Raw genomic sequence first — 25,716 nt, 5'->3', positions numbered from 1 at the left:
TGAGTCTTGGTGGCTCGTAAATGTGTAATATTTCCCTTTACTGGAATGATCTGTAATAAGATTTGTCAATTCTTCAGATCATTTTTTTTAAAATATAGGGGCCGATTCCGATCCGGGTCGGAAGGGCACCGAACGCGATCCGGGTGGAAAAACTACCAGCCATACGCTTGTTTTCTGCATGACTCGTACGGTTGTACGAGCGAGCAAGTACGATGCGAGCTACATGAAATTCACCGACCAAGTTGTTTCTGGGTCCGAACTGCTCCGTACGTAAGCTTACTGTGCCGTGCAATGGATGTGATTTACTACCGAACCAGTGAGATTGCACGCGTCGGACAGCCGGTTCGAGCCGAAGTTTCCAGCTCGCAAAACCTCCGCAACGTTGCCTTTGAGGGTCTGCGTCGGACCCCCTGTCATCCGCAGCTTTACGACTCAGACACAGGGGGAAATCCAAGGGTCTCCCCAACAAAGGTGTGTACGATGGGGATGGCACCGACGGGTATCCACTGTAGGGGGCGCCTTTGTCTGAGCCGTACCCATTCAGTTAATGGAAGCCCATGTACACGCTGTATGACCGGCTCCCATTGACTTCTATGTGAGTCCGACCGAACCGAGTTCGGCAGCATGCGGCCGCATCGTACTCACGCGGTCGGCTGCAGGAGTCCGGCTCGGTGGGAGAGCTTTCCGAACCGGATCATAATCGGCCCCTTATTATGGCCCAGGTGTACTATTGGTGGACTACTGTTGTACATTGTACGTTGTACGAACAGGGATTAAAATCTTGTTATGTTGTTGGTCATTATTTTCTAATTTAGGTTGCATTATGCACAGATTTATCTTTCAAAAGGCTCATTAATGTATGACCCAATTGCTTGGATGGATTGAGTGTAAAAAGTGCCCGGGCTCGCAATAACTGTATATTCTATTGTGCGCTGTGTATGATGTTACCTCTAAAGCCTGCATTTACACAATTCTGATATGCAATATCTGCATATCTTATGTTGTACTATGCACGCTGTCACTTTACTAAGGCTAGAAAATGAATGCATTGATTAAGTTTTTATATGCAGTATTTCTAACTTTTATGCCTTACTTTGTACACTGTCGCATTTTAGAGGTTCGGAACAAGTGATCTGTTGTGCTGGTCGGCCAAATGATATAAAGTGTTACTTTGGGCTTTGTACTGTGATACACAATATTTACATATTCTATATTGCGTAATGCACGATGTAATTTTTAAAAGGTTGCATTTATTTGATTATAGTATGCAAACATTATATTTTTTCTGGGTTGCTATGTATGTTGTCACCTTATAAAGGTCAGCAAATGCTGCTCTTAAGTGATTTATGTAATAAGTTAAAGAACGTATATTTTTATTGCTAATTTTATTATGTATTATGCAGTATTGTTTTTATTATTGTCTCATGTAATGTGGAACTTCGTTGCAGTTCTGTACCATAACAAACTAAACTTAACCTTGATTAATAATTGTGCACAGTGAGAGGCTGGCATGCAGAGAGTAAATGTGGTTAGACTCCAGAACTTCAGGGGGGTTTACAGATGAGACTACAACAAAGTTGGTCCAACTTATCTCAGTAGAAGAATGTACTCTCCTACATTTTACCCTGCCCATAAAGGTGACATGCCAGACACAATTATTACATTCCTGGACTATCGCCATACAGCTAACATTTATGATATTTTAAGATTTTTTCATGAGTGCGAATCACCATTTTTCATTATCTTCTATGCAGTGTCAAGCTGGCTAGCTATTGCAAAGTAAGCAGAAGAATTGCACAATCTCACAATGGTCCTACAACGTTTTCATAGGCTCACATTCAGGCTTCAAAAGCAGTATACATTGAAGGAATGAAAAGCCACAGGCTTCCCAATCCCAGAGCCCGGTGCATCCCAATGAACTCATATGCCCAATACCTCAGCAAGGAACAGATCACAAATGACGGGAGGGAGCACACTGCCTGGCATACCAACAAACAATTCGTCCAGATGCACAGTGGCAAATGCAGGGCAGGATAACACTCACTTTAGTTCAACGTTTGTAGTATTCACCATTGTTGGTGCAGTCAGTGCTTTGTATCACTAGACATGTGCTTTAGAATATTTGTCCTTCTTCAGTCGAGAGTAGGCCTTTAAACTTTGGTGGTGCTGGCAATTCTGCTCACAGGGTTGTGTACTACTCCAAGAGTGCAGGAGCATCCCAGTAAACTCATCAGCCTAATAACTCAACAAGGAGCCAATCATAAAAGAGGGAGGGAGAATACTGAATGGCATACCAGTATACAATTTACCTAGATGTGTTGTGGTAAATGCAGTGCATGATAACATTCACTTTAGTTGAAAGTCTTTAGTTTTCACCATTGTTTGTGTATGTCGATATTTAAATCTCAATATTCTGTCTGAGCACGATTGCAACCATGAGAACTAAATTAAGGTCAGTTAGGTTTACAAAAAAACAGGCACAACTTCAATTACATTGTTTGCTAAACATATAGCTATTTTCCATTATTCATCACTTTTTACATATCACTCCTGCATTTAGCCCATTTTCATATACTCATTTCCACCCCCATCAGAATATATGGGTACATTAAAGTATCCCATAAGTGAATATGTATTTAATCACTGCTCCATATCTTATCCAAGCCTTTGATTTTTAGGAGCAACGTGTCTCCCTAGAGTGTTTTCTTAAGTGGCCCCACAGGATAGTACACCATTCCCCCTTTGTTAGTGGGCCATTTTATTGACCTCTTAGATCAACATCTATCACTCTATAGAAAAATCCCCTCAATGTACTTCTGATGTCTTCTCCCAAATATAAGGCGTCAATCTGGATAATTATAAATGGATCGAGGGCATTTATAATTATTCTGATCTATGCATTATATTTTATGGGATACTTTAATCTACCCATATATTCTGATGGAAGTGAAGATGAGTATAAGAAAATGGATTGAACGCAGTAGTGATATGTAAAAAGTGGTGAATAATGGAAAATAGCTATATGTTTTGCAAACAATGTGATTGAAGTTAAGCCTGTTTTTTGTAAACATAACTGACCTTAATTTAGTTCTCATGGTTGCTATATGTTTTGTTTTTACTTTTATAGAAAAAGTTTTTTCCTGAAGAAGGTGGAGTTGACCAACTGTGATCCACCAAAACGCCGCGTCATAAAACCCCTTTTTGATGATATTTTAAGTAATGAATTGTTGATATTGTTTTTTTGCGATTTAATTGGAGAACAAAAATAGATTTTTTTTAAAATAAAAGGATAGATATTTTTGCAATCAACAGGCCTCATCAAATAATTGAGAGTGTGGAAGAGTATTGAGGAGTCTGGTGTATATGGGAAAAGATTGATGTAATAATACATACATGTGACACAAGAGGGACATTTTTCTTGTTTTGAGGTGTTCTACCCCTGTTCCTTTTTTTCTGAAGGTTTGTTCTTTCATTTGTTTTCAGGTTGAATTGCAGCAAGTGTATGGAAGTGTTCACCCCATCCTTTAACAGCTGAGTGATATTGTCAAGAACATTCTCTGCGACTGCCCCTTCATAAGAGGTACCCACTTGGCTGGTATTCTGAATGGTGATTAATTAGCCAATATATCAGACTAAGGTGGGGGAACCGAATGTCAATGTCAAAGTCACCTTTTTCATTATTGTCGGGGAAAGGCTCAGAGAATCCCATCATCCCATGTCAGAATTCAACCCAACGTTGACCTTCATCTGCAATGTTTGTGGGATTGGAACTTTCTTGACACTTATCAGAGTATACCTCAGCCACCTTTTTCTTACCAGTTCTTAAAATGAGGTCCGTGGCTGTAGTTGGTTGAAAAAGAAGAAGTCTACACCAGTTGTGCCAGTCCTGACACCACACAATCTCAGTTTGTGACTTAAATGGAGCTGGACTTTGAGGTCCAAACCAACCCAGCACCCACAGAAGGAGACCAGGAGTTGAAGTTACCAGTGTGATCACGACGCAAAGCTTTAGGGATGCCAAAGTAGCAGCAACGTCAGAGGCTTTGGCAGGTGAATCTGCACTTGGCAATATCTCAAGGTAGCTTAGGTCGCAATTGGAATAGGAACCTCCTCACTGTCATAAATAAATTAGATCAAACACGTTTTAAAGGAAATCTTAGAAGTTGGTTGAATATGTTCCCACTTCAATAGGCATTCTCATCCAGAAGCATGCCTGGAGGAGTGATACACTGAAGGGATGCAACATATGGGGAAAGTGATTCTGGGAGCACACAAACCTCTGGCAGATTATTTGTCTCAACTGCTATGCGCTGTTGATACTGATTTCAGTGGGTTTTCTAAAAAAAAACATTTGATCGAAGTGGGCAATACATGTCTAGAAGGATAGAAATATCTAAAAGGAGCTGCATCTATTAACGACTAGGATGATGATGATTAGATGTAGAGTGATTAAACGTGGATAAAACTGGGGAAGGAACCTTTAGCTTCGAGACCTCAACATAGAATGCACGCCCCATGGTACTTTCTGCAAACAGCAAAACACACAAGATGATGGACGAAATGTTGCACATTGGCAAGACATTCACCCTCAGTCACAGATCTGGGTTTAATCCATCGTTATTTTGCTCACCACGCCACCCCAGTTCAGTGGCCATATGCAAATCAGTCTTGACCCTGTGCAAACACCCACGTAAAAATAATTTCAGTGAAAGTGATTATTTTGAGAGTGGTGAATGGAAAGCCACTAGAAACAAACACGAGATTACCTAACTTAGTGCCTGCTTGGAAAAGAAACAAAGTATTACCCTTTTCCTCCAGAGGAGTGACACTATCAAGGGTCTCTGCTTCCTGTTTCTCAGCATCCTCTGGATCACTGTTTTGGTCCTTTGGCTCATTCTCCGATAAATAATCTGCAAAGCGGTATAGAAAATGATTAATGACTGTGCACAAAGAGAAGCTGGTAAAGGATTAATGATTATGCACAGAGGAAAATTGGCAAAGGAATAATGACTACACACAAACAGAAGCAAGCAAAGTATTAATGTGCTATGTGTGTGAAGTACTAGATATGAGTCTCTGGCACACTTTTGGGGGTTTGAAGGTCAGATTCTTCACCAGATATGTAACTTGAACACACTTGCAGCCCCCCCATGCTTTGTGCATGGAGTTTAGTTTGTTATTTTCTTACTTTTTCTCCTCGGCTGCTGCGTTAAGGTGGGGAAATTCGCTCCTATGCGGCGAGGAGGGAACATTGCGAGCTGGCCTGAAGCTTGAAATTTTCTCTTTTCTGAAAGAACTGTGCACTTTATTTTAGATCCTTTGAGAGGGATCAAGAAATCTTTGGGCTTGATCTGAGTATAGATTGCCCTATGCCCAAATCCACTCTGAAGAGCTTAATAAAGAGCTCTCTGTTTTAATTAAGTCTGGCTAGAGACCTCGCCCTATGCCAGCCAAATCCACATAATCAATTGGCTCAGGAGAGTAATTTGGTTAATAAACCTTAGTCTTATTTAATTTGGAATCTGCCCCATGGGATCAGAAGGCTGATCCTTTTATTGAGATTGGATCTGCCCCCCTTACATGTTATTACTGGCATCTGTTATAAAATCACAAAAAAGGATAGAAGATGTGAGTTGTGGCATTTACATATCCAAGATCTCAACCATGCCCTTTTTGTGTGTACCATGCTACAGAATGTTTGTCGCCATTTATTAAGGCTTCTATTAAATAGAACATACATTGAGCTTTGGTGGCTCGTAAATTTGTAATATTTCCCTTGACTGAAATGATCTGTAATAAGATTTGTCAATCCTTCAGATCCTTTTTTTTTAAACTATAGGGGCCGAATCCGATCCGGGTCGGAAGGGCACCGAACGCGATCCGGCTGGAAAAACTACGAGCCGTGCGCTTTTTTTCCGCACGAGCTGTACGAGCGAGCAAGTACGATGCGAGCTACGTGAAATTCACCGACCAAGTCGTTTACGGGTCCAAACTGCTCCGTACGTCTCGGCCGTAAGCTTACAGTGCCGTGCAATGGATGTGATTTCCTACCGAACCAGTCAGATGCACGTGTCGGACAGCCGGTTCGAGCTGAAGTTTCCAGCTCACAAAACCTCCGGAACGTTGCCTTTGGGGGTCCGCGTCGGACCCCATGTCACCCGCAGCCTTATGACTCAGACACAGGGGGAGACCCAAGGGTCTCCCCAACACAGGCGTGTACGATGCGGATGGCACCGACGCATACCCACTGTAGGGGGCGCCTTTGTGCGAGCCATACCCATTCAGTCAATGGGAGCCCATGTACACGCCGTATGACCGGCTTCCCTTGACTTCTATGTGAGTCCGACCGAACCGAGTTCAGCAGCATACGGCCACATCGTACTCGCACGGTCGGACTGCAGGAGTCCGGCTCGGTCAGAAAACACTCCGTATCCGGCTCGGTGGGAGAGCTTTCCGTACCGGATCGGAATCGGTCCCTTATTATGGCCCAGGTGTACTATTGGTGGACTACTGTTGTACATATTGTACGTTGTATGCGGCGAGGAGGGAACATTGCGAGCTGGCCTGAAGCTTGAAAGTTTCTCTTTTCTTAAAGAACTGTGCACTTTTTTTTAGGTCCTTTGAGAGGGATCAAGAAATCTTTGGGCTTGATCTGAGTATAGATTCCCCTATGCCCAAATCCACTCCGAAGAGCTTAATAAAGAGCTCTCTGTTTTAATTAAGTCTGGCTAGAGACATCACCTTATGCCAGCCAAATCCACATAATCAATTGGCTATGGAGAGTAATTTGGTTAATAAACCTCAGTCTTATTTATTTTGGAATCTGCCCCATGGGATCAGAAGGCTGATCCTTTTATTGAGATTGGATCTGCCCCCATTACGTGTTATTACTGGCATCTGTTATAAAATCACAAAAAAGGATAGAAGATGTGAGTTGTGGCATTTACATATCCAAGATCTCAACCATGCCCTTTCTGCGTGTACCATGCTACAGAATGTTTGTCGCCATTTATTAAGGCTTCGATTAAATACAACATACATTGAGCCTTGGTGGATCGTAAATTTGAAATATTTTCCTTGACTGAATGATCTGTAATAAGATTTGTCAATTCTTCAGATCATTTTTTTTTTTAAATATAGGGGCCGATTCCGATCCGGGTCGGAAGAACACCGAAAGCGATCCGGCTGGAAAAACTACAAGCCGTATGCTTGTTTTCTACACGACTCGTACAGTTGTACGAGCGAGCAAGTACGATGCGAGCTACGTGAAATTCACCGACCAAGTCGTTTCTGGGTCCAAACTGCTCCGTACGTCTCGGCCATAAGCTTACCGTGCCGTGCAATGGATGTGATTTACTACCAAACCAGTACGATGCACGCGTCGGACAGCCGGTTCGAGCCGAAGTTTCCAGCTCGCAAAACCTCCACAACGTTGCCTTTGGGGGTCCGAGTCGGAACCCCTGTCACCCGCAGCTTTACGACTCAGACACAGGGGGAGACCCAAGGGTCTCCCCAACACAGGCGTGTGCGATGCGGATGGCACGACGCGTACCCACTGTAGGGTGCGCCTTTGTGTGAGCCGTACCCATTCAGTCAATGGGAGCCCATGTACGCGGCATATGACCAGCTCCCATTGACTTCTATGGGAGTCCGACCGAACCGAGTTTGGCAGCATGTGGCCGCATCGTACTCGCGCAGTCGGACTGCAGGAGTCCAGCTCAGTCGGAAAACACTCCGTATCCGGCTCGGTGGGAGATCTGGCCGAACCGGATCGGAATCGGACCCTTATTATGGCCCAGGTGTACTATTGGTGGACTACTGTTGTACATTGTACGTTGTACTAACAGGGATTAAAATCTTGTTATGTTGTTGGTCATTATTTTCTAATTTAGGTTGTATTATGCACAGATTTATCTTTCAAAAGGCTCATTAATGTACGACTCAATTGCTTGGATGGATTGAGTGTAAAAAGTGCCCAGGCTCGCAATAACTGTATATTATGTTGTGCGTTGTGTATGATGTTACCTCTAAAGCCTGCATTTACACAATTCTAATATGCAATATCTGCACATCTTATGTTGTACTATGCACGCTGTCACTTTACTAAGGCTAGAAAATGAATGCATTGAATCAGTTTTTATATGCAGTATTTCTATCTTTTATGCCTTACTTTGTACACTGTCGCCTTTTAGAGGTTGGGAACAAGTGATCTGTTGAGCTGGTTGGTCAAATAATATAAAGTGTTACTTTGGGCTTTGTACTGTGATACACAATATTTACATATTCTATATTGCGTTATGCACAATGTCATTTTTAAAAGGTTGCATTTATACGATTATAGTATGCAATATTTATATTTTTCTGGGGGTGCTGTGTATGTTGTCACCTTATAAAGGTCAGCAAATGCTGCTCTTAAGTGATTTATGTAATAAGTTAAAGAACTTATCCTTTTATTGCTAATTTTATTATGTATTATGCACTTTTGTTGTTATTGTTGTCTCATGTAATGTGGAACTTTGTTGCAGTTCTGTACCATAACAAACTAAACTTAAAACTTGATTAATAATTGTGCACAGTGAGAGGCTGGCATGCAGAGAGTAAATGTGGAGTTAGACTCCAGAACTTCAGGGGGATTTACAGATGAGACTACAACAAAGTTGGTCCAACTTATTCCAGTAGAAGAATGTACTCTCCTACATTTTACCCTGCCCATAAAGGTGACATGCCAGATACACTTATTACATTCCTGGACTATTGCCATACAGCTAACATTTATGATATTTTAAGACTTTTTCATGAGTGCGAATCAACAGCTTTCATTATCTTCTATGCAGTGTCAAGCTGGCTAGCTATTGCAAAGTAAGCAGAAGAATTGCACAATCTCACAATGGTCCTACAACATTATCATAGGCTCACATTCAGGCTTCAAAAGCAGTATACATTAAAGGAATGAAAAGCCAGAGGCTTCCCAATCCCAGAGCCCGGCGCATCCCAATGAACTCATAAGCCCAATACCTCAGCAAGGAACAGATCACAAATGACGGGAGGGAGCACACTGCCTGACATACCAACACACAATTCGTCCAGATGCACTGTGGCAAATGCAGGGCAGGATAACACTCACTTTAGTTCAACGTTTTTAGTATTCACCATTGTTGGTGCAGTCAGTGCTTTGTATCACTAGATATGTGCTTTAGGATATTTGTCCTTCTTCAGTAGAGAGAGTAGCACTTTAAACTTTGGTGGTGCTGGCAATTCTGCTCACAGGTTTCTGTACTACTCCAAGAGTGCAGGAGCATCCCAGTAAGCTCATCAGCCTAATAACTGATCGAGGAGCCAATCATAAACGAGGGAGGGAGAATACTGAATGGCATACCAGCATACAATTTACCTAGATGTGCTGTGGTAAATGCAGTGCATGATAACATTCACTTTAGTTGAAAGTCCTTAGTTTTCACCATTGTTGGTGCAGCCAGTGCTTTGTATCTCTAGACTCATGTTTCAGGATAGGTGTCCTTCTTTAGTAGAGAGTAACTCTTTACATTTGGGAGTGCTGGCAATGCTGCTCACAGTCTTTGCAGGTTTCTGTACCACTCCTATAACTCTGGTGCATCCCAATGAGCTAGTCAGCCCAATAACTTAGCAAGCAGCCTATCACAAATGGCGGAGAGAGCACACTGCCTGGCATACCAGCACATAGTTCGCCCAGATGCTTTGTGGTAAATGCAGTGCATTATAATACTTACCAACAGACGTATCTCCACAAATATTTCCCTAATCAGGTATCTCTATTTTCAATACCAACAAATCTGAAAGTCCTATTCTAAAAACTTATAATGTATTCAGTAAAAAAGGTGCTGATTTCTTGCCTCCTCACAGGGCATATGATTGTGCAATAGGTTTGGATCAGAATGCCAAGATCCTACCTATTAAATACACCAATTGACTGTTGAGAAAGATAAACTTTGGAAGAAATATATTGATAAGAATTTAGCTAATTAGCTTAACAGAAATTTCATACCGTTGATAAGTGCACCCATTCTCTTCGTTTCCAAATGAAATGGTGTTTTGAGACAATGTGTGGATTATCAAGAATTGAATGCCATCACTGTTAAGAATCATTATCCTTTGCCATTGATTTCAGTACTATTAGAGTAAGTCCACACTGCCACGGATTTCACCAAGGTAGAGGCGCTTACAATTTAGTCCAAATAAAAGCTGCTGATGAATGGAAAACGTCTTTTATTCTGAAGTATAGTTCCTTTGAAAGTTTGGTCATGCCTTTTGGACTATACAATGCAATAGACTCTTCACAGCACTTGATGAATGATGCGTTTATATACATTTTGGACACATTTGTATTTATTTTAATGACATTTTACATTTTTTGCCAGGTTTGAGCTCCCTCTTTAAATGCTAATTTGGAGAAGTGCTTATTTGAAATTCAGTCTGTTATCCCTGGGATTCATCCTATCTGACTAAGGAATTAGCATGGATCCAAAAAAGGTGTCAGCAGTGGTAGAATGGCTTGTACTCCCCAATATAAAAGATATACAGAAATGTTTAGATTTACAAACTTCTACCAACACTTCATTGACTCCTCCTCCATTTTCATGGTACCCATTATTCAGTTGACCAGGAAGGGCATTTCTTCTCAATTAGGTTCAGCACAGTAAAGGTACCTTTTATTGTGGAAACCAGTACGTCTTCATTTCGCTTGGGGCTAAAAAGTCTCAGAAAGATCCTTTGACTGAAGCTATGCATCCAGTAGCTTTCTTATCGCATATGTCAAAAGCCAGCAGTATCGCACCATATATGATAAAGAACTAATAGCAATGAAAGAAGCCTTTGTTCACTGGGGTCTTCATATGGAGGAAGCCTTGCAAGTAGTGACTAAATGGGCTGATCATTAAAATCTATATTTATACAATTTATGAAATGTAAGAAATGTCAGGAGGGCAGGTGGATGCTGTTCTCCTAGAGATTTCAGTATCTCATCACTTATAGACCACTTATAGAAAGGAAAAATTGTCATAAAACAAACAGTTTGACTCTTCAACAGAGTTGCAGGGTACAATACTGTTCTGGTTCCATGATACTCCCATTGCAGGACATCCTTGAGAAAGAAAGAAAGAAAGAAAGAAAGAAAGAAAGAAAGACTTACTATTTGGTGATTAAACACTTTTGGTGACCCGCTATCAGAAGAGATGTAGGCCGATATGTTAAATAATGGACTGCTTCACAAAATGAGCTCATCTTATCCCGCTGCCTAGACTGCCTACTGCCTCACATTTAAGCAGGCTCTTTTTGTAGGAAGTTGTACAATTACATGGATTAACTTCTAAAATAATCACTGACAGCGGTTCCCAGTTGATCTCAAAGTTTAGAAAAAAACACTGTTACTTAAGTTGAGTACCATCGATTTCCATGTCCACTACCCATTGACCTTCTCTGTTGGTCAGCCTGAGCAAATTAACCAATCCCTAGAACTTAGGTGCTACTTAAAACCAACAAGGACATTAGGTTGTGCGGTTAACAGCAGAATTTGCCTAGAATCATTCCTTGCATTCATCCTTAGGAAATTTTCCCTTCCCTTCTGTTTTCACTGTCAACTCATCCCAAAGATTTCAAAGCCAACCTCAGCCCCATCAGTTAAAGCTCTATTAACCTTTATCACTTTAGTACAGGCCAGCACACTGGTTCATTTACAGCAAGCAAGAGCTGATTACAAACAGTTTTCTGACCTTCAATAAGCAAAACTTCCCCCCCTTACAAGAAAAGAGATCCGGTTTGGTTGTCAACGCCTTTCCTCACATCGCCTTATTTCCATTCTAAATTCGCACCTCCATTTGTAGGTCATTATCCGGTGTGATATATCTGGTGTGACAAAGTGTAATGCTTTTAGATTTTCTCAAGGGGAGTGGACACATCCGGTCTTCCACATATCTAGTGTAATGCCTGCCATGTGTATGACTACCACTACCCATATCCTCTTACCAAAAATGGGTCCATAGAGTTTGAAGTTGAGGCTTTACTCAATTTCAGGAGACTGAAGGGGCAGTTGCAAAATCTGTTGGCCTTGAAGGTTATTTGCAAGCAGAGTGCTCGTGGGAACCTGCCACATTTGTTCATGCACCTAGATTGGTATCTTTGTTCCATCAAAGTGATCACAACAAGACGACACCCTGGAAGGAGGGCCTACAGGGAATGGTTGTAAGAAGAAGATGCCATAGAAGTTGCACTAGAATCCCCGTGAGACTAACGGGTGCCTAAAGGTCAAGGCAGTGGGGCATCCACGTTCTGAATGGAAGCAGTACTTTATAAACGGTTCCCTTCCTTTGAGAAGGTGCCTGATAAGTTATTGTATTGCATTGGCTCCTTCGGTATCACTATAGCTCTTTCACAGTACCATTCGCTCTTCACGTTTATTGTTTTTAGGTTGGGCATCAGCACTGACCTGTTGTATCTCTCTGTGTGGCTTTGGCAAACCCACCCATTGCCATTGGCTGTTAGCTGCGGCATTCAGAAATGCTGGCTTTGTATTGGTCTATTATGGCAATTGTCCCTCCTTCGGTTGCTCCTTCCTCCCATGGCAATTTCACTAATGGTTTCTTTTGATTGTCCCACAGGAGGAGACCGTGCCGGGTTTTGTTTCTGGTACTTCCTCTGAGTCACTTCTCGGCACTCCCTCTCAGCCAGGTGGCTTGGACCGTCAACCTTTTCTCTCTTAATTGGCCCGCAGTATTTTCCCACACTGAACTCCAACTTCCATGGTGAGGTGGGGAATGCCCCATGTATGCCACCCAGCTGCAATTCATTTGCTGATAGGACTGCGGTGGCTCCAGGGAGAGACAGCCAGTGAGTTTCGCCGTGCTAGTCAGATGGCTGCTCAAGCTCTCCGATGTGGCTCGATTTTAATGTCGCCCTTTATGGTTTAATGTAATACAGTGTTCTGAAAAGGCAGCGTGTCTATTATGTTGCTCGCCTTTCCCCAGTTTCTGTTCCGTTGCCTTTCGTGTTCTGTAGCTTAATGTAGAAACGAAAAGCAAATTCAGCTGCTGCTTCTCGAAAAGGACACTGGCAGACAGCAGGAGGTAAAACTCTGCCATTTGGCCCCGAATACCACAAGAAGTGGTACACTGCATATCTTAAGAAGCTGACAAAATGTGAAAGCACATGAAAGGCTTTGAAATGCACCCAGGAGCTTTACATCGCTACATCTCTTGCTAGTTTCAAAACTTCGGCGTTGGGAGAGGATCTGTTTCATTCTTATTAAAGATTTGGGATCTGGTAGAGTGGGCATGCACTCCCACTGGAGGTTCCATTTTCGCCAATGAATAGCAGATCTTAATGCATAGGACAACCCATCGAGAGATGGTGCGTTTTTGTACGGCCCGACCTTTCTTGGCGCCAACATAACCAACGTTGATTGTCCACCTGGAAATTTTTAGTGCGGTCAAGGTAGAAGGACACAGCACGTTTTGGGTCCTGACTGTGGAGTCTCTTTTCCCTTCTTTGGAAGGGTGCGGAGCTGGGAAGAAGGTGGGCAAAGTGATGGTCTGACCTATGTGGAAAGAGGTAACCACTTTGGGCAGAAAAGAGGGTCTAGTCCGAAGACCACTTTGTCCTAATGGACTGCAAGAAAAGGAAGCTTTGAGGATAGAGCCTGAAGCTCACTCACCCTGCAAGTAGAGGGGATGGCGAGCAGGAATGCAGTCTTCAAAATAAGAAGTCAAAGAGGACAGTTATGTTGTGACTCAAAAGGGAGCACACATAAGGTAAGTAAGGACAAGATTCAAGTCCCATTGGGGCATTACGAAAGGAGCAAAGAGATGAGTAATGCTCTTTTAAAATATATGTACAATTAGGGACTTGAAAAGAGAAGGCTGATCAGGAAGGCAAAGAAAGGCAGAAATAGCCAAAAGGTAGCCTTTGAGAGTGCCCAGAACAGAGCCCTGCTCTGTGTCAAAGAGAAAATGAATAGGAGTTCCTGTGAAAGAGGGGCAGAAAAGGGATCCACAGTCTTTGCTGTGCACCATGCCACAAATTTGTTCCATCTACAGGCATATACCATTTTAGTGGAGGGACGCCTGGCTGCCAAGATAACGTTACAGACTTTGGAAGGAAGGTTGAAAGCTGTCAGCTGTCGCTGCTCAATCTCCACGCAAGGAGGTAGAGGCTGGACATGTTCGGGTGGAGGACTGTCCCCTGTGGCTGCGACAGGAGATCCTCCCGAGGAGGCTGTCTGATCAGAGGATCGATGGCCATGCTCAAGAGTTTGGGAACAACTTCGAGCCCAGTCCGGAGCCACAAGAATGACTTGGGCCCGGTCGCGCTTGATCTTCTTTAGCACTCTGGGCAGAAGTGGTACAGGTAGAAAGGCATACAGGAGGCCGCAATTCCACTGATCAGTTGAAATTGCGCATTCTCTTCGGTGGAGAACAGATCTAACCAAGGCTGTCCCCACTGTGGAAAGAGACCTTGCACCACCTCCGAGTGAAGACGCCATTTGTAATCCATCATGCACCAAGGGCTGAGCTCTTCCTCCCTGGCGTTCAGAGAACCAGACAGGTGTTGACCCACCAGGGATATGTCCTGATGTTCCAGCCATGTCCAAAGGTGAAAAGCCTCTTGACATAGGGTCCATGACCCCACCGACCTGTTTGTTGCAGTTCCACATGGCGGTAGTGTTGTCTGTGAACACCTGCACTACTGTTCTCCTGACATAAGGAGGGAATGCCTTCAGTGCAAGACGGATCGCCCGGAGCTCCAAAAGGTGGATGTGGAGACTGGACTACGCCGGCGACCAGAGACCCCTGATCTCCGCCTCTCCCAGGTGGCCGCCCCATCCCAGGAGAGGCGCATCCGTCATGACTGTGAACTCAGGTTTGGGAAAGGAGAGGGATCTGCCGTTGGCCCAATCATGGCAATTGACGTGCAGTCCCCTCAGAGATCTAGACGACGTTGGATAAATTCACCTGGTGCTGCACCCACAGGAAGTTCAGGTCCCACTGCAGAGTCTGCATATGCCACCTGGCATGATACACCAGTAGCCTCGGAGTCAATCTCACCGAAATGCACGATAGAGGCTGAAACATCGGTATCATAGCCCGAATATCCCAGACTTGCTACTCGGGAGGATAAGCCCGAAACTGCACTGTATCAAGAACTGCTCTGATGAAAAGGAGCTACTGAGAAATAATAAAGTGTGACTTTGCCACGTTGATTGTGAACCACAGCGAATGCAGGAGGTCCATAGTAGTCTGGAGGCGGTAGACAACAGCCTGGGGCAATCTTGCCTTCAACAGCCAGGAATATATTACGTTACAACACATGTAATTACAACGCATGCTTTTACAACGCAGTCTTTACATTGCAACTACCATTACATCCCATGATTTTACAACGCATGCCATTACAATGCATTTTTAAAAACTACCATTACAACGCATTCCATTACAATGCATTCCATTACAACACATAATACTTTTAGGGAAACAATAGGGTAAGTGTTGGATAGTATAGGGGTACAAATTACTATTCCCACTCCAGTGAGTGCAACAGTAGTGTACTTGTTGGATAGTGTAGGGGTACAAATGACTTAGTGTTGCATAATGTAGGGGTAAACATTACTATTCCTACTCCAGTGAGTGCAACAGTAGGGAAAGTGTTGGATAGTGTAGGGGTAAAAATTACTATTCCCATGTACCCCCAAATCCAATACCCACTCTAGTACAAAGAAAATCTCCATTACTTACCTTATAATGCATTGTGATGGCATGCGTTGTAATGGCATGCGTTGTAGAGACATGCGTATTAATGGCATGCATTGTAATGACATGCGATGTAAAGGCAGTTGCGTTGGTACAGTTGCATTGTAAAGGTAGGTCGTTCTAATGACTGCGTTCTAATGGATGTTTCCCACAGCCAGATGACGAGATAGGGAAAGACCGGAACCCCTGATCTGCGCAGATGAGCTGTGTCCAAAGCCATCACTTTCTTGAACACCGAAGGGCGCTGTTAAGGCCAAAGGGGAGCACAGTAAACTGAAAATGCTAGTGGCCTACTGTGAACCGTAGATAACGCCTGTGGGCTCACAGGACGGGGATTTGAAAATATGCATCCTGCAAGTCCAACGCCTCCATACAGTCTCCGGGGTGGAAAGCAGACAGGCCCTGAGCCAACGTGAGCCTTTTGGCCTTCTCCTTCTGGGGGGAGCAGTTGAGGGCCCTGAGCTCTAAGATAGGATGCAGGCCTTTGTCCTTCTTGGGTAACAGAAAGTAGTGGGAGTAGCAACCACAACCTACTTCTGGCAGAGGGACCCTTTTGATAGCTCCCTTGGCCAAGAGAGCTGCGACGTCCTGGCAGGAAAGGGCCAAATGATCCTCTGATATGCGATGGAATGATTGTGGCATGGATTGAGGGATAGTCTAGAAGGGGAGGGAGTAGCCCCTTTGGACTATCTGCAAAACCCACCTGTCCGATGTGATGTTTTGCCAGTGGGGGAGGTGATGGCGAATCCTGCCACCCTAAGGCCTCTGGTGGCCCTGAAAGGTCAGACTAGGAAGGTTTGGAGGCAGCTGCAAGGGGTAATGGGTGGACTGGCCCGCCCGCTGGTCCAAGACCTGCGTCGTTGGATCCCACGTCCGCAGCCATGCACAGGCTGGGCAGCTTGCATAAACCATTGGCTAGACTGGGTCGAACGTAGGGGAGCACCCCTTCCGTAGCCACAAAAAGGACAAAAAGCAGACTGCGTGAGGTGAGTGGTCGCTGTGATGCCCAAGTATATGGCCATAGCCCTAGAATCCTTGAAGCGCTCGAGCGCCAAGCAAGTCTTGTCACCGAAAAGGCAACATCAAAGGTCATGTTCAGTAAGATGGATTGGACATCCCCGAAAAACCAGATGTCCTCAACCAGTTGTAGCGTCTCAAGGCTACTGACGTGCAAACCTTTCTGCCCAGTGAGTCTACGGTATCTAGCACACATCAGATGGTGAATTTAGCTACACCTCGACCCTCTGCCTCTGCACGGGTCGGAACGGCCCGGGCCTCCTCCGGGCACTGTGCCAGCACTTGTGCAACCATATCCCACACAGTATGGGTATAACGGCCAAGAGGCATGCACTATTCACCGACTGCAGTGCTAAGCTGGTGGAAGAAAACATCTTCTTCCCAAGATGGTCCAGTTCTTGGATCCCTATCTGAGGGAGCAGTAGGGAATGCACCCTTAGAGGACGAAGCTTGGACCACCGAGCTCTCAGGGGTCGGGTGTTGGGAGAGGAAAAGTGGGTTGCCCTGTGCTAGGTTTGGACCAAGTGCCCAGAAGGACGTTGGTAAGGGCTTCATTGAAAGGCAGAAGGGGCTCCGAAGAGGCCACTGCCGTTGAAGCACATCTGGCAGGAGGTTAGTCCTGACTGCCACAGCAGGTCGCTCCAGGCCCAAGGCCTCAGTCGCCCTACGCAACACCACTGCATATGAGGCTCCCTCCTCTGTAGCCATGGTCTGGGGAGGTATCCCTACAACTGGCGTCACCCAGGTCCTCTCACCAGTCCAGCTCTTTCATCTGGTCAGCCAAAGAATCCACATACCCCTCCCAGTCCTCCTCACCCTCTTCTAGTTGCCATTCAGGCCTGAAAGGAACATCAGGAATGAACAGAGGCACAAACGTGCCTTGGACTGCTGGTACCGTTGTCGAGCGACACCGGTCCGGCACCGTGTCCAAGTCAGGGGTGAGGCTGGGTTCAACGCCGGTCGGGACCAGCCTGACCGGCACCAGGGACGTCATCACCTGGATTGGCGCTGGGGGAGGCACTGTGAGGTCAACCGGCGTCAATCTGGATCCAGGCCTGGATCCTCTGTGCCCTCCGGCACCGCAGCTGCCGGCATTGAAGGCCCAGGGTCCCCAGCTGAGTCCACGGGGCCGGCGGAGTCGGGATGCCCAAAGATGCTGTGAAGTGCTTCGTAGAAAACTCCATGCTGGGCAGGGGATGCTCTGGCACCTGGATGGGAGGGGGGGACTTGGAGCCATCCCTGGAGCAGGCTTCGAAGACGGAGCTGGAGAACGACGATGCTCCGGGTCCCGCGTCGCGTCAGCCGACCGATGGGGAGAAGGCAAAGAGCGACTCTGCTTCTTCACCTTCTTCTTGTGTTTCGACTTACCCGAGGATCTCAAAGACTTGGATGACTAATGGTGATGGTGACTGCCGGGCCTCTAAAAGCTTTCATTCGGAGCGAATTCCTTTGGACCAGGGGGTGCCACAGGGCTCGTCCCTGAGTCCAACACTTTTCAATCTTTATGTCGCTCCGATTGCCACCTTAGTAGAGAGTCACGGCCTCAGCTTGGTGTCGTATGCCGACGACACGCAGTTGGTTATCTCCCAATCGCGCGCACCCGGTCTTTCGGCGGACATCTTCAGAGCATGCATGCAAGACCTTGCTGCCTGGATGTCCGCCAATTGCCTCAAGCTCAACGGAGGCAAGACCGAGGTGCTGGTCGTGGGGGGTTGCCAGTCTGCGTGGACGTCGGCATGGTGGCCATCTTCCCTGGGCCCAACACCCATTCCGTGCCAAAAAGCGAGGAACCTGGGCATTTGGTTTGATGCTGCCCTCACCTTTGGCCCTCAGATCAACCAGGTGGTCGGACTTTGCTTTGGGACCCTTAAAAGCCTCAGGAAGACTCTGAAGTTCTTGCCTGTGAGAGCCCGACAAACCTTGGTACATGCACTAGTCACATCAAGGATGGACTATGGCAACCTTCTCTATTTAGGCACCCTGGAGAAGAATCTTAGTCGCTTACAGGTCCTACAGAATGCTGCTGCCCGACTAGTGCTCAGACTACCCAGAAGAGCTGCTTCTGCAGCGGCTCTCCGGTCTTTGCACTGGCTCCCGGTCAGAAGCAGGGTAGAATTTAAAGCACTCTGTACGTGCCATCGGATCATTAATGGGAGATCCCCTCTCCCTCTGCAAGGACTTTTGACATCTTATGAGCCTCCCCGATCCTTGAGATCTTCCGGCTCTGGACTCCTGGTTGTCCCTAAGGTGTCCAGAGCACGGATGGGGGGAAGATCTTTCAGATGCCTTGCAGCCGCTAGATGGAACAAGCTGCCCATGGCACTGCGATTAGAGCCATCTGAATCAATTTTTAGAGCTAAGCTTAAAACTGCTCTATTCGCTCAGTAGGTCTGCCGCTTCTATAGGTTCCAGTAATAAAAGTTCTCCTCAGCGCGGGGACACGCCGTTGTTGCGTCACCATGCGCTTTATAAAACTCCCTAAATAGAAAATAGAAATAGTACCGCTCCCGCAAAGACTTCAGATTTATGGCCCGGCAGTCGGAGCATGACTTCGAGTCGTTGTCGCTCTCCAGGCACCAAAGGCACACAAGGTGAAGTTCCGTAACTGACATCAGGTGGTTTAAACCTGGTCCGACAATGGGGCATCCCTCCTAAACCAGGAGTTGATAGACTCAAAAAGAAGTTGACAAAAGTTGAGAAAAAAACAAGTCAAAAAATTACTAAGCAATAGCTCGCTCCAGATCAGCTCTAGGCTGCTGTAGAATAAGAAAGAACTGACATCAGCGGACAGGGGCTGCGTCAAAGTAGACATTGTAATATCATACCGGTGACTGCGACGCCGACAACGGATGCGGAGTCGACCAACGCCACCTACCAACGCGCAGGGGTACTGCTAGAGAAAAATTCTCCGGATCCAGTCTGACGCCTGGGGGTAATTCTAAGGTAGGGAATCCATAACGTGTCTCTTTCAGATACACGTAAACACGTGTACATGGCATGTGCATGTGAGACTGTTGTGTGCAGCCCGGAATCTCCACACAGGTAGTCTGTCATAGAAAAAACCCTCCAAGGGTAGGCTAACAGGCACCCTCTCTGAGCCAACTTCGGACGCCTGGGAAACTACCCCTCGGGCCCGCCCAAGGAAATGCTGTCCACAGGACCCTCTTCTCAGAGAAGAAAATCAAGCTAGGAGCCCAATGTGCCCCACACTCCCTCTGCTCCTCTTCACGCTCATGTGCCAATGACTGACGGGAGTGGGGAGGTGGAGCAGAACCCTCAACAGAAAGAAGAAAACCAGATAAGAGCCTGGTCTTGTTAAGGTTTTGTAGTATTTGGTGAGTTAGAGTGGTGCTCTCTTTTTATCCTTCCTGTTTTGTGGGATTAATAGGAGGAAGTGAAAGGGTGTGGGGAGGTGTCCTTAGAAAGAGAACCTGCACTGCCCAAAGGAAGAGACGCAACCACACACAAAAGAAAAGAGAGGGGTCAGTAAAAGATCCCAACAACTTTAAGTCAGGAGGCCAGAAAGAAGTGCCTGTAGGGACGAGAGGTCACTAATGCCTCACAGTGCTTTCCAATTTATATGCCGTCTTTTTTCTTTGCAACCCATAGCCTTCCCGCCTTACAACTGGCCTGTTCCCTTGGGGCCCGACTTAGGAGCCGTGCACGCACCTGGTGAAGCCACGTCCCTCCTAGAATGTGGCGAGGATCAGGAGCCAGCAGGCAGACAGGGAACTTCGCTTCTCCCTCAGGCGCCCTCGCAGTCTCTCCCGACTCTGGCTCTCCATGGTTTCCTTTCTCTGGACATTCGGATTCTTTGGTATCTGTCTCGCAAGCCGCTTCCTCCTCCGGCTTCCCGCTACGCTAGCCTCCGTCTTTTCCTCCCTTTTCTCTTGACGACGTAGTACACGCCCGCTTTTTTCCTGCGCCCCTTGGCCCCTCCCCTCAGCCTGACTTCCTGTGGTTACAGAGTGGGCCTGGAAAGCGTAGCCGGCTCCAGCCTCCGGATCCCCAGGTTTGTGACAAATGTATTCATAAAAATGGGCCGCAGAACACTCTATAATGCCCCGCAAGGGGCCCACCCACCTCACTTGCTCCCCCCAGTCTCCCCCACAATGCATCGACCACTACACCCCGTTTGCATACTTTTCTTCTTTGTTGTGTCCCAAGAAGAGGCAGTGGCACCACCTAAGGTATATGCAGGTGTTGTGGGGAGTCTGTCTGATGTGCAGTAGCCCCCCCAAAGTGTTTTAATGTTAACCCTAAGCCTCCTGGGGCCTTATGTCCAAGACCTCAAGAGAGGTTTTTACTGTTTTCATTCACTTCAAGATGAAGCTAGGTTGGTTGGTCTTAAGATGGGAGGGCACAATGTTTTACTACTTGGCAGGACAGTATATCACTAGTTCACAGATCTCTTTGACAGTAACCTAACAAAAACAGGCATGCCCCTGTGTGGTTGCATTTTTCTATCTACAATGGAAGTCCTCCCCGCCTATGCTATTATTTTACCACTTGTGAATCACAGATACCACTGTAGAAAGTGGAAAATATGAAAACATTTCTTCTCACGACCTCTCTCTGCTCCCACTGTCACCCTGATGAGAGGCGTTGCAGCGTTATATACCAGCCCTGCGTCTCACAAAAAAAGGCCACCCCTTACGCCCACCCTGACATTCCCCTTCTTGGGCCAGCCTATCTCTTCTGGCCCCATTAACATATTATGCCTTGAGCACCGACACAAATACAACAAAACCTTAGTGGATGACCTCTTTGACAACCGTTCACTCCCTTTTTTATTTATTTATTTATTTTTTATTTATTTATACAAAATTTATAGCGCGCTCAGTTACCCAGGAGCATCCCGGCACGAAACAGAAGAAGAGAAAGACAGCTGCTCAAGGCTACACGGGGAACAAATGAGTCTTGAGAAGTTTCCTGAAAGGAAGGATCTTAGACTCCGAACGAATCTTAAGGGGCAGGGAATTCCACGAAGACGCCACTTGCACTGGGAAACGTCTGCCTCCAGAGCGAGCCTTCCTAACTCTAAATGACTGCAGAAGATGTCCTTGATCCGAGCGCAAGGGCCGTGTGGGCTTGTAGGGGCGTACCATGGTGGAAAGAATGGGGGGGCCCTTGCCATGTAGAATCTTGTGGGCCATACACAGCGCTTTAAATTTCACCCGTTCCCTGACTGGGAGCCAGTGCAGCGTTTTCAAGGCCGGGGCAGCAGAGTGTCTTCTGGGCACATCCATCAACACTCTAGCAGCTGCGTTTTGTGTTTGTTGGAGAATTTTAAAAGTCGCTTCGGGAGCACCGAGAAACAACGCATTCCCATGATTAGGCCGCGAATCAGCAGCTTCCTTGCAGGATCAGGAAGCAAAGGCAGCACCTTGCGGGCTGACCGCAGCAGCCCAAAACAGACCCCCGCGGTCTTCCTAGCGTGGGTCCTAAAGGACAGATCTTCATCCAACCAAACTCCCAAGGTCTTAATCTCCTTTTTGGGAGCTGGTGGGTCACCCAAAGACCGGGGCCAACAACTAGGAACAATGGAGGGACTAGATTTGCCTAGGAGCATCAGCTCAGTTTTTTCTCCATTAAGCTTTAATGCAGAGTGGGACATCCAACGATGGACATTGGCGAGGCAGTCATGCAAAACCTCGGGTTGTTCCCCTAGCTTGGTAAGGCCTACCACCAGCTGAGTATCATCAGCGTAGCTGATGATCTTTACTCCTGAGGGGGCCACCACTCTTTCAAGTGGAGTCATGTATATATTAAATAAGGTAGGGCTCAAAGATGAGCCCTGCGGGACTCCACATTGAAGAGGGAAGAGGGTCGATTTTTCTGCTCCTTCCCAAATTTGGTAGAAACGGTCGGAAAGGAAAGATTCTAGCCATTTTAGGGCCGTCCCTGACACCCCCACCTCTGACAGTCGTTGGAGGAGCACCTGATGACTTACGGTGTGGAAGGCAGTGCTCAAGTCCAGGAGGATCACTGCCACTGACCCTCCTGTATCAAGAATGCTACTTGCTTCCTCCACCACTGCCAGAAGAGCCGTGTCAGTCCCCTGGCCGGGACGAAAGCCAGTCTGGGAGTCTCCCAACAAGTGATGCGACTCTAGATGACAAGAGAGCTGCCGGTTGACCAACTTCTCCGTAACTTTAGAAAAGCCGGGCAGAAGTGAGATAGGCCTAAAGTTGGCCAAATTAGAAGAATCCAGTCCTGGCTTTTTCAGTAGTGCTTTCACCACTGCCTTTTTCCATCTCTGTGGCACCATGCCCTGAGAGAGTGACAGATTAACTAGGTCAGTAAGCGGAGTAGACAGAGTGTTAGCTACTAGTTTAAGGTATTTCATGGGGACAGGGTCACTAGGAGATCCACTCTTCATCTCTTTCAAAGCTGTAATGACCTCCTCCTCAGAAAAAGGACCAAAGGAAGATAGCTCGTCCGGGCAAATAACTGGACTGACATCTGAGACCAGGGTCTGAGGAATTGCAGGCAGAGAGGACAAAATCTTCTCTATCTTAGAGTGAAAAAAGAGAGCCAGTTCTTCACACTTTTCTTTAGGATTGTCATATACAACTGGAGGGACGGGGGCCTTCAGAAGTTCCTTTTGAAGAACTTATGGACAAATACGCCTCCACAAGTCCCAATATCTGTTCTATGTCGCTATCCAGAAACACTTGCGGAGACTCTGGCCCCAAGCACTTGAGATACCCCATTCAATATCCCATAACACTATATCTCGGCATTGGAAGAGGCCAACTCCCTGGAGTCATAGGTACAAAAGGCATGAGCGGTGCCTGGGGAAAGTGTATGGGGAAAGTGTTAAGGGAAAGTGTTAGGGTGTTAGGGGAAAGTGTTAGGGTGTTGGGGAAAGTGTTAGGGGAAAGTTAGTAGGGTGTCCTTTGTTCTTTGTTTGCCATCTTCCGGGACTTGTGGCAGCACTTGCACAACTGTATCCCAAAGGGAGAGGGAGAAACAGCCCAATAAGCATGCAGTATTCACCGACGGCAATGTCAGGCTGGAGGAAGAAAACAATTTCTTCCCGAATGCATTTCCTGTCCAGAGTGGCAGAAAGGAACATGCCCTGGGAAGTAGAGAACTGCACCACCAAACTTTCTGGGATGGGGTGTTGGCTTAAAAACTTTGGATCACCCGTTGTTGGGCGATGGGGGCGTGCAATTCTATTCATAGGAGCCCCTGTGCTAGGCATGCCTAGAAGGATGTCTGTAAGTGCCTCCTTAAAGGGCAAAAGGGGTTTGGAAGTGGAAGCCCCAGGTTGAAGAACTTCGGTCAGGAGACTAGTCCTGACCTCCAAGGACCTTAACTGCCCTTTTTACCACCATGGCATAGAACGGTTGGCGGAGAGAATGATGGAGCAAGGATTCGCACGTAAAGCGACTTGCTTATAATCATGAACCTCGAATAACGTTAATGAACTAAATCAATCTGTTTGTCTTACTAATTTCCCCTTTCTTCTTACATTTTGGGTATCCGAGTGATGCTTGCTTATGTGTTTACTGATACTAATACGCTTGCAACTAAAATGGCTGCTGCTACGTGAGAATTTCTTCTGCGCATGCGTCGGTCATACCCATGTGACGTGACGTACTCGCAGTTCTGGTGGGAAACCTTTTGCACTTGCGTAGTAGCAATAAGATGGCTGCTTTGTGTTCTCACATGCCCGAAGCTTGCACCGCAGCTTTTGCTATGCTGTTTGATTTGCACTAATTCTAATGCTATAGTTATTATAAAGTAATGGGAGTAATATAGGGATTCATGGTATACAGTGCATTACTTTTTTCTGTGTTTTAAAACTGTTTCTTTCTATTTTATGATACATTACGGAAAATCTGGCCTGCTTCCCTATGCCGCTCTCCATCTTGCTTGAAACTGAGTCTGCGCGAGATCCACGAGTCTCCACAGAAGTGACCTTTGGAATGAATCCAGATGGCAGCCCAAGCCAAGATGTGCCTGGGAGAAGCCTTCTCACCTAGTCGAAGAAGCTGAAATGTGCTCAGTTAAATACAATGTATATGTTGATAAATTCACCATTGTTATGTGTAAAGCATATGTCATGGGAACCCGAAATTCAATGGGCGGTCCCAGAAGATGTAAATTATGGGCTTGTGAAAGTCAAATCCATGCTGGTGTGACGACCTGTCCTTTCTTTTGACCAATCGAAATTGGGGATTCTTACACTTGCAAAATTTGGGGGGTGGTACACTGACCCGAAAACAGTATAACTAGCCTAGGTTTAGCTAGAGAATTTGTCCGACTTGTCTGAATAGCTGACCTGTCACTGACCCAACGCACTCAATAGCTGATCGAGAACAGAGGTGCTGCGGAGCACTCTGTCCGAATTTCCACAGACCCAATCGGGGTTTTGGAAACCTTAAGTGCTGGCGGAGCATTTTGCTGGGGAATTCGATAACCCAATCGGGGTTCTGACTGATAGCTGCAGAGAGGTTGTAGCGCAGGCGTTGCAACTGAACTGCGGGTGCTGGTCTCAACTTTGGTGGTCCTGTCCTGATCCTAATCTGGTTTTCCTGTCCTGGTCTCCTTACTGCACCTGCTGGCCTACTGGCAATCGCTTCCCTTGGGGTTTCTCCTGTCCTTAACTGACCCGTGGCCAGGGTTGGTCTCCACACCGTTCTAGGTAAATATAATTCTGGGAGGGAAACGCACTTGAATCTTTTATCCTTGCTTACCTAAAGTTTTGCTGAGACCACATAAATATATATGTTCTTTTCTTTACCTGTCCTTTTGACAAAATACTGAAGTCGTGAAAGTACATTTTATTAGCATGTTCCATTTTTCCCCTACCTTATAGTTGAATAAAATACTGTCTATAAATAAATAGATGTTCCATTCTCTTTACCCACCCTTACTGAACTGAAGAGAACATTCCTGAATTATTAGCGTGTTC

The 25,716-nt window shown here is 46.0% G+C and overlaps 1 protein-coding gene across 3 annotated transcripts in view; it reads right to left on the bottom strand.

The window, feature by feature from the left end:
• Nucleotides 1-25,716, bottom strand: part of NME9 (NME/NM23 family member 9) — a 697,622-nt gene that overhangs the window by 136,163 nt on the left and 535,743 nt on the right. For all 3 annotated transcript variants that reach the window (XM_078680514.1, XM_078680516.1, XM_078680515.1), the window contains exon 19: nt 4,806-4,910. In XM_078680514.1, the coding sequence (XP_078536640.1) occupies nt 4,806-4,910 (105 nt within the window). The remainder of the gene's footprint in view (nt 1-4,805; nt 4,911-25,716) is intronic.

This window comes from Lissotriton helveticus, chromosome 3_1, assembly GCF_964261635.1.
Source record: "Lissotriton helveticus chromosome 3_1, aLisHel1.1, whole genome shotgun sequence".
Taxonomy (NCBI): Eukaryota; Metazoa; Chordata; class Amphibia; order Caudata; family Salamandridae; genus Lissotriton; species Lissotriton helveticus.
This window is presented reverse-complemented; position numbering and strand designations above follow the sequence as displayed.